This window comes from Cephus cinctus, unplaced genomic scaffold (assembly GCF_000341935.2).
Source record: "Cephus cinctus unplaced genomic scaffold, Ccin1 Ccin1_scaffold0123, whole genome shotgun sequence".
Lineage (NCBI taxonomy): Eukaryota > Metazoa > Arthropoda > Insecta > Hymenoptera > Cephidae > Cephus > Cephus cinctus.
Window position 1 is genome coordinate 1,836,938 of NW_014332857.1, and position 9,994 is coordinate 1,846,931.

Here is a 9,994-nt window from a genome sequence, read left to right on the forward strand (position 1 = left end):
TGTAATATATTTTAGCAAAATAAATGTTCTGTCAAGTGAATTATTTTACTCTTTTTCAAAGTCTCTTGCAACAACATGCACACTCTTTCCTGAAATATTGCTATATATTTTAACGTCAGTAAGAATTTACTTTTCTGTAATTTGTCATGGCCCAGTCGGTAATGTATATCAATTATGTTAGAGTCAGTTACCCATTGAGCCAAAGAAGTTCTTAGAATTCCGTGCTTCTCTGACAGAGGGTGCTGATGAAAATCACGAAAACAGCTGTGCAGTTGAACACGTGCGTTTCTGGTGCGTGTCGAGTGGGTTAACCAAGTCAAATTGTTTCAGTGCGTTGTGTTGGAGCATTTAGTGAGAATTTTAATACAATGGGTGTGCACGACAACTCAGATTCCAAATACAGTTTGATGGGAAGTTCAAGTTTTCACAAATTAACACCGAAACGTCCTACTCCAGTTGTTTTTGGCGAGAGTGCAAATAAGCAACAAAAGACCGAAGGCAGTTTAACGAGTAGTTCTCCTAAGCATCCTAAACCGCCGGATAAAACGAATCTTACCTTACAGCAGCAAAGAAAGTCTTTGCCAGTCTACAGGTTGAGAAAACGGTAAGTACTGGATACCATGTTATTGTTGTAAGCATTTCATAATTATTCACGAAAAAAAGTACCATAAAATTTGTCAGAATTTTTACCAGAACTTTAACCTCAAGCATCGTAAGTAGTATGATCCGCATTATTCTTTGCTCTGTTTTACGTCCCGATTCTTCAGTCGGCGAAATCTTTGATAATTCCGTGCGTCTCGCTAGATGGCAGTAGCGTCGCGATTCTCCGACCTACTCTTGAAACAGTTTCGCTATAACGATAATTTTCATCGTTTCACAGGCTGCTCGAGGAAATAAAACAGCATAGTACTCTTATAATAATTGGTGAGACCGGCAGTGGAAAAACAACGCAAATTCCACAGTTATTATTAGCTTCCGGCATTGTCGGCTCATCCGGTTGTATTGGCATCACGCAACCACGACGTGTGGCGGCTGTAAGCGTAGCCAGAAGGGTTGCGCAGGAACAAGGGAGTTTTCCGGGGAAACTTGTTGGCTATTCTGTGCGTTTCGAGGACGTAACGTCACCCCAGACTAGAATAAAATATTTAACTGATGGAATGATGGTTCGTGAAGCTATGACTGATGAGATACTCTCAGATTATTGCGTCGTTATTCTCGATGAGGCCCACGAGAGGTCCGTCCAGACTGACGTGCTGCTCGGTGTAGCACGAAGAGCTCAAAAATTACGAAGATTGAAAAATCTTCCGCCTTTGAAACTCCTGGTGATGTCCGCTACCATGGACGTCGACAAATTCACAAAGTATTTCCAGGCGCCTGTACTGTATCTGGAGGGACGGCAGCATCCTGTAAAAATTTATCACGCTACTAAGACTCAGGAGGATTATGCATTCTCCGCCTTAGTCACGGTCTTTCAGATTCATCGGGAAGCTCCTGCAAAGTAAGAAACTTTATAAAGTTCCATTTTTACGATACAGGAACTACCGAAGCAAAGATATTACAAACTATTTTCTTCTCTTTGGAAATGTACTATCCCAAAGCACAGAACCCTCGTTACCAGGAGCAATATAACTTTCGAATTCCTATTTTAGCGAGGACATCCTCACGTTCCTGACGGGTCAAGAGGAAATCGAAGCAGCCGCAGTTGCCGCAAGACAAGTGGCTAAGCAATTGGATGGAAAGGGATATCCTGCCCTCAAAGTATTTCCCTTGTATTCGGCTCTTCCGACTCATCAGCAATTGGAAGCTTTCAAGGCATCACCCACTGGTATGCGGAAGCTGGTTTTGGCTACCAACGTAGCTGAGACGTCGGTTACCATTGGTGGTAAGAAAAAGAAAAGAAAAAGAAAAAAGAAAAAGATCCATCTACTAAAGTAAAACCCAAGATACTACTCGTACACGTTTGGCGAATGTTAGTTCTCATGTTCTTGTGTTTATTTCTACACCGAGAAAAGCCATACTGTTGGATTGACTACCTTAGTGTTCACGGGTGGCGAACAAATTTTTGGTTCCTTTATCAGATATTCGGTCCGATCGACTAAAATATGTTTGGATAATCAATTATTTTGTTGTGTTAATTAAAGATTTTTTTCACCACCCGTGAACGCTAATTTGGTCAATCCCACAGTATTTCCGTTCTCGGTTTATAGATGGAAAAATAGCGTTGTGGCTATTCAGTGAGAGACAGAGACAGAGAGAAGAAAGAGAGCAGAGGATCTCTGAATTATCTCTAGTAGAAAAATAAACTGGTCAAATACCTATAAACGAAACTTCCAGCGCTGCTGGCATTAATCATTGAAACGTATGCGTGTTGCAGGAATTAGGCACGTAATTGATACTGGAATGGTCAAGGCGAGAACTCACCATCCGACCACGGGATTGGACGTTCTCAGGGTTGAGAAGGTAGCCAAGGCTCAGGCTTGGCAAAGGACAGGTAGAGCTGGTCGAGAGGCTCCTGGAAAATGTTACAGAACCTATTCCAAGGATGATTTCGAGAAGATGAAGGAAATGCCTATACCGGAGATACAGAGGTGCTCCTTGGCTGGGGTGGCCTTGCAGCTTCTGGCTATAGGGGTGGATATTACCAGCTTCGATTTTATGGACAGGCCTCCAAAGGAGGCAGTGGATGCCGCGGTTTCGTGTCTCGAGAAACTTGGAGCAGTCAAAGGTTAGACAGAAAAAAATTATTGAATCAAAAGTATCGACGTCAGTTAATTAATTATATATTTGTAATTTATCTCATGTACGATCGATCGAACTGACAGGTTTACCACCACAGCTGACAACCCTTGGGAGAACAATGTCACTATTCCCTCTCGATCCTCGATTCACCAAAGTGATCCTTGCCTCCGTGGAGCACCAGTGCCTCGAAGAAGCTCTCACAGTTATAGCCTTACTCTCTGGAGAATCCGTGTTCACAGACCCACCCGCTAAGAGGCAGCAGGCTTTTGCAGCCAGGTCCAGGTAGTTATATACAGTGAGAGAGACCGCAGTGAAGTGTCTTCGGAACATGCTGACATTCCCTTACGTGTATATCCCTCTGCAGATTCTCGTCGGAGGAAGGAGATCACGTCACCCTTCTAAATGTCTATCGCGGCTTCACAAATGCCGTTCAAAAGAAGGTCTGGTGCCATGAGAATTTCCTTCACCACAGGAATCTTGAATACGCTAGCGAAGTGCGACAGCAGTTGGCTGCCCTGGCTGTACGGGCGAATCTCGAAAGGGTCAGCTGCGGCTCAAACACGGATCGCCTAAGAAGAGCCTTGCTCGAAGGACTCTACGATAATCTGGCCGAATTGCAGAGAGATCAGAGCTACATCACGGTATGACTTTTCACCTTTGACCTTGTTTCTCTAGGATTCACAGAAGGTGATAGGAACTGAAGGAGGAGAATGGTGTTTCTTTATTCTGTTTTCACAAAAAATAGGTAACTTCTCGGCAGTCCGTTGCGATTCATCCCTCGTCTACACTTCACGGCAGCAAACCGAGTCTTGTTTTATTCACGGAAATTGTCGCCACCGGAAAGTGCTATATCCGTGGCCTGTCCGTGATCGAATCTTCTTGGCTAACGAAGAAGGGTGTGATATTGGGAAGGCAGGATTAATTGACAGATAGTAAAAATTTATTTTTTATTTCACGAATAACATGTACATAATTTAGCCGCTAGTATTATTTTAACGAATGCGAATAGATAATAATAAATGTTTGGGAGCCGGTCAATTAATTCGAGTTGCTTTAAGCTCGAAAGAACTTTCTCGAATGGATTCCCCGGGAGCAGTGAATATGGCTGCCTCGCGGATTATCCTCTTTTCCAAAGTACGCGTTATCGCGACTGAGTCTATCCCGTTGGGAAACTCGGCTTCAAGAAGGCGATCCTCCTCTCTTCCCTCCCCTCCTCGCTTCTCTTGTCTTCTCTTCTCTTCTCTTCCTAGGCTGGGCATGGTTCGCAGCTTATTCGCGCCGGGGGCTTCGTGTCGTAATTGAATTTTAATAATCCAATTAAGCGAATTACTGCCACCGGTTTGTCGAATGATAAAACGGTTAATTAACGCTAGATAAACACTGCATTTGACGAGAATAAACGTCCCTAGTAGTTGGTAAACGTTCGACTAGAGTGTGACAACAGGTGGCTACCTCCAAATTCATGCGGCACATTGAAAAATCAATTGAACTTAATTTTTTTATTTTTCCATGGCTAAATGGCAACGTCCACCAACGAATTAGCAGGCATTCCGACGAACGCGCGAAAGACCTTTGATGTCCAATCGACTTGCAACGCGAGAGACTTCGCGTCTGAATTATCAAACGACTGCGAGAGATTCGACTGCGTTGGCGAAGTGGCAATTTGCAGAATAAATAGGACGATTTGAAATTGGCTATAGATAGAGAGGAGCCTAAACGACTAACGGTACTCGAGTCGCATAGTTTGGCGGTTTTCAACAGTTCGTTCACGCTGACCCACCGCCATACATATATTCGATTATCAAGCCGTCGTGAACTTTCACTTACTGTCCCCGAAAATATTTCGAGAATTTTCACGAAAAATCGAATTCCGACTATCGGCCGGGTCCCGATAATATTAAACGAATCAGCAGACTCCATCGCCTCAGCTTTTCCGCCTCTTTCGTAACTCTTACTCACACGCAATCGTACCCTGACACACATGTAGTTTCCCTATCTCTACTCCAGCCTTTCCCTCCGGGGCCGTTCCTCGCCCTCTCGGCATTCTCAGTCCACTCGGTAACCTTCTACGTCCCACCCCATCTGACCTCAACCACCCCCCTAGTTCTCTTCCCTTCTCTTGGTGACGAGCGATCTGCGCCAAGCTTATGGACCCCACATCCCCATGGTATCTCACGGATCCACGGTCTCCTCTACATTCACCCTGTTCAACCCTTTCAACTTGAGGAACGCGACGACAGCCCAAGTTCGTCATAACGAAACAAAAAAAAAAGTATTTGGACGCTGATTAACGTGCATTGAAATTATAAGGTTGGCTCGCTGGATTTATCAAAGGGAACACCCGGTATGTATATGGCTGTCCGAATATTAATATAACGAGTCCTCGAGTTACTGGGCAAACCGAATGACAAAACAACCTCGAGTCCCTACCCCGACAAAGGCTCTGGCCGAAGCATGCTGCTGAAGCTTTTAGCAGTCTTAGGAGCTTTACCAAAGGGGCTAGATAAGTTCCCTCTCGTAACGCACCTTTGCCTTGGCGAATTGAATTATTCGGCTTAGCAGTGCTGCCAGCCCGAGTCGTGAATTCGCGGCTGTTTCTGGGCTGACCGCCATAAATCCTTGCAAGGCGCCTCGCGGCCTTAACGATTTAAGGAGAAGCCGGACTTACTGCGGTCCGTAACGGCGATTGAGGCTTCAAGCTGATTTAAAAGAAAGGCTGGAGGGAAAAGCCGAATTTTCATTGGGATATTGAAGTCTTTTCTTTCCAGTTCTTAAATCGTCCGTTTATATCAGCCTGGTCGACTTGGAGATAGCCTTGAGGAAGACATCGATACTCATGAGAGGTAACTTCGTGCTATCCGATCTCGTGGGAAATTTTGCAAAATGTTTTGTCGCTTTTATCGAGAGTGCCATACTGCCAACGGAGTTCGGATATGGATTGGTTCGTAAAGGTAGTGCAGGCCAATAGGGCTGCAGCCTGGAATAAAACCGAGAAGAGGGAATAAATTCGGTCGCTCGTAGAAGCGATACTATTTCGCAGCGTAGTACGAAGCAATTTATACCTTATTAAATCGTAGCGGTATCTGTACGATTTGAAAGTTGCCAGGGATGCTACCACGTAAATCTGGCCCAGATTCGCAAGCGGCCATGACGGAGTCAATGTATTCGCAGATTTACTTCCACAGAATCAGTAGAATCCTTTTAACCCTCCAAGTAGAGTCATGCACAATGCACGTTAAAAGAATCAGAATGTGTTTGTGTCACAAACGAACTTTTACTTCTGCGATTAACTAAATCATCAGAAATTCCATGAAGTTCTGGAAGCCAGGAATTATCGTCCAACGCAACGGAAGGTTAGTTCTGATTCTGTTCGAGTAACGGAAAACTGACAGAGAGAGGGAGATTGTAAAGAGAAAAGGATAAAAAGATGGTCACAGGTATTGACTCGACACTGTCCAAGATCCACTGGTATCGCAGCAGCACGTTTGCTCAACAGGGCCGACGCGTGATTAAGAATTAAATATTTACGAGGAACGCCGACGTGTTCCCTTTTCGCGATTAAAGTTTGCAATATGCTCGGGTGGCTTTGCTAGAGCGTGGAGGGTCGGAATCTAGAGAGAGGGTGAACTTATGAATAGAAACCCGCTGTGAAAGGACGTAGGTAATACGCTTCTCTATGTAGCCCGTTACGCGACGGAGCTTTCTTCTATCTCCCATCTTCCATCTTCCATCTATCTTAGAAGGTCCTCATAGTCGCCGTGTGATCCTCCGGTTTTTAATAATGAATTCGACTCGGAACCTCAGTCCAGCCCACAAAGCGACGCTTCCCTCGTTTGATCAGAGTCCGAGGCCTCCCTTGAACTTCCTCCAGCCCTTTCCTTCTTTCATCCCATTATTCTTCTCCCACCGGGAAGTTAGCACGGTACTAGGAATAAAGAGCGAGGTCGTTTCGCTGGCTGCATATTTGATCCGGCTCTTTTGTAGAACGAGATTCGACGCTTCTCTTATGGAAGTGGCAGTCACACCGGAGGCACGCAGCAGCGGCCTCGGTCGCCGGGATCAGCAGTTCATCAAAAGAGAACGAGAGGAAGTGGAACGAGAAGGAAGTATCCTTTTAAGCTTTTTCATTTTCTTCATTGAAAGCACCTTGGTGAATGTCGGTAAGTAACAGGTGGCTTCAAAAATTTATCTAGCGCCAAGTAGCGCCAAGACTGGCGTAGGGATGCTGCATCCCTTGCGCCCTCGTGGGGGACTGGAATACTCGCTCGAGTGTCTCTCTGATGAAACTCGCATAATACTTTGTTCGTAATAACTTACTACTCCCGCGGGATCTGAGTCTAGTTTTAAGGTAGTAGAGATAACGTTCCTTCCCGTGCGAAATGACGACTCCTTTGGCTACGCGGTTCTCCTGTCCTTAACTCTAGGGAAACTGCTTGGAGATCCTCAGGAGCCAGGTTACGAGTCTATCCAGTGCAACATTTTGCCCCACAAATAGTCCTTGGTGCAAGCCAGTACACTGGTGGAGTCTATGGTCTTCATAACTTCCCTACCCACCCTCACGAATGTCCCAATGAATCTGACCATAGTAAATACAAAAGGATTCGGTTCGACCCTGTACACGGAAGACTCGACGTATCCTGGAGCATCGAGCCCCAGCATGGACAGGATTAGATTGCCGAATCCTCGTGAGTGGAGCAGCTCTCGCGATTCCTCGTCCTCTTCTTCGACAGTGGAGCGATTGCCTGGAGCGCCGCCGTCACTGTGTACGTAGCTAAACCCAAGCCCCAAGAGGCTTCCTAACGAAGATGAGTTTGATCGATGTCCTGGCTGGTGTTTTTCCTTAGGGTCATTCGAGTCCAGCGACCGGCCCGAAGGGAATCTATACGGGAGACGACCTTGTTGTTCCACGTTGCTTTGTTCTGCTGCGAGGAACGTGTGCGGCTCGGAATTACTGGCTAGCAAGGAGACCGGGTAATTTGATCCTTGATAGGCAGGATCATGGTTCTCTTCCTGGGCAAGGGCTGCCCACTTTCCCGTCAGGTCAGACCCACCCATGTTTTCCTCCTCGTAATCCTGGCTAGTCTCGTATTCCTGTCTCAGATCCTCGTTGGTACTGTATTCATCGTTTTTGGCATCGATCTCCTCATCCCCGCGAAGATCCTCAAGGATATTTTTACGCGCGGGACCAAGGACGAACCCGTTAGGAACCTTCGGAGCGGCGAAGCCGTCGATGATCTTCTTGATATCCAGGAAGTAGTCGGCCCAGCAGTAGCCAAGATGCATTTCCTCCTGATAAGTGTTGTACATTCTTCGCCAGGACTTTAAAGTGGATCGTATCATGATCACGGGATCCGGTTCAGGATTGTCCTTGGCCCTGATGCTTCCGGACACTGTCAGAACCAAAATAAGCAGGACTATCCTCGACATTTCCTTCCTGATTTCTTCCTCGTTCGATTCTTCCTCCGCTCGGCAGACCCGATCGATCAATCCCATGAATTCTCAGCAGCAATAGCGAGAACAGATGGACGTTTTCCTAAATCGACTGTCGACCAGCGGGAACCGCACTTCAATTCCAGCAGGCAAGTCCAGACCGTCCAGGATAAACTGGGTGTCTCAAGAAAAAGCAATCCACCACTTGGCCCGAGAGTTATCACGGACTCCCAGAGCAGCAGCACAACACCACGATCGATTCACGGAAACAAGTCACGAACCGTTGACCGGAATTCTCCAATATTTCCGATAGGAGTGAACTCCCAAGAGCGGAAGAGGACCGAGCGTGCTCTTCCGGTAGCGATACTGGCTAATGCTAGACTGACTGTCCCCGAGCCCAAGTCTGTCCGGCATATTTGCGAGTGCAATTAGTGACTGACACGAAAGTGCGTAACTGTGCGTAACCTGCCACGTCATCCTCCCTCTTTTCTCTTTTCTCTCCCCTCTACGAGCTCTTCTACCTGCTTACCTAACTACCTGCTTTCCTATCTTCGCGCGTATCGGTTTCTCTGGCTCCGCAAGGCGACATAGGCACTCTTGCACGTACGTATACAAGTTTCAGGTATGACGGGTACCAAGAGAGTCAAGGATAACGGATTCTCGCCCTGAGGCGCAGCAGGGAACGAGGAGGAGCAGTCGGAGGATTTCCAGATGGAAGGAGAGAAAGAGCAAGGACGTCGAATGCAGGCTCCCTCCCTTGAGCTACAGGCCCTTCGCGGTGCATCCTGTGTAGGAGCATTCGCCAGGACGAATGCGAACAATCGTGGAGGGCGATGACAGCTACGAAACAACAGCTACGATCCGCAGCCTCCTGCGCCATCCGGATCCTCATGCTCAGTCAAGGCTGCTGGAATTCGGATACACATGCAGTCAGCGAACTCGATATTTAGCTGTAGTTTCCCTGTACTCGCGGAATATTCAATGGGTCCGTGAACAGGCATTCCTTTTTCCCCCTGTGTACGGAAGCGTGAGCCATTTCGCGCGAGTCAATTTACTCCTGCGAACGGGACCAGAGCGATGGGGATGAGCTTGGAAAAAAAATATCCGGTAATTCATTGCTCGACTCGCCGCGCTTTGCCCCTCGACTTTTTAACAAATTTTTCACTCTGACCGAGTGACCACTTTGCGAGGGGCAATCTCCAGTCGGAAAAAATCGAAGACCGTCCACCACCCTTTGCTGTTGCTGCTACTATCGGCCACAGGGTGGAGGTCCTGAAGTTCTGCTGTTTGGCTTGTATACAGGGAGAACCTTTTTTTTTATTTGAATGGACCGATTCCGGATCTCACGTCGATAAGGCTCGCCACACTGGGCACGATAGATTGCGTCCTGGAATTGGCCATTGGGACACAGTCTATGCGGAAGTGTGCCTGGTATAACGCGATAGGCATTATTTCGACTTTCGATTAAGCTGGCATTTGTACTGGTGCGTTTGAGCTTGCGGACACGTATCCTTCCCCTTCTGATTTACCCGTCTGTTAGCCCTTTCGGTCATCGCCGTCCTCGCCTCTCTGACGCTGCGGGTCCTCGCGGGGGGTAGAGACTCTGGTCGCCCGGATAATATCCCGCGGCTGGATCGGCAGGATCGTTCGGATTATTCGAGCCGGCGGGCGAGCGGGTTAAATATTTGGCCATTACGTAAGTGCAATTTCCAGGATTAATCGACGCTTTGCTCGTGTACGATGTCATTCCTTTCAATTCTCTTCCCAAATTTCGAGCCCTTCTGGGCAGCCCTGCTTTTTTTTTTCAACCCCTCCCCCCCCCCCC

General features: G+C 47.1%; 1 protein-coding gene across 1 annotated transcript; it reads left to right on the forward strand.

Annotated features, from left to right (window-relative positions):
• The first annotated feature begins 174 nt into the window (after positions 1–174).
• LOC107274854 (ATP-dependent RNA helicase DHX33) lies at positions 175–3,781 on the forward strand. Its single transcript, XM_015754412.2, has 7 exons — positions 175–604; positions 881–1,498; positions 1,650–1,882; positions 2,375–2,725; positions 2,823–3,021; positions 3,104–3,380; positions 3,485–3,781. The coding sequence occupies exons 1-7, from the start codon at positions 369–371 to the stop codon at positions 3,659–3,661; spliced, it is 2,091 nt and encodes a 696-aa protein (XP_015609898.1). The 5' UTR covers positions 175–368; the 3' UTR covers positions 3,662–3,781.
• Positions 3,782–9,994: the final 6,213 nt, after the last annotated feature.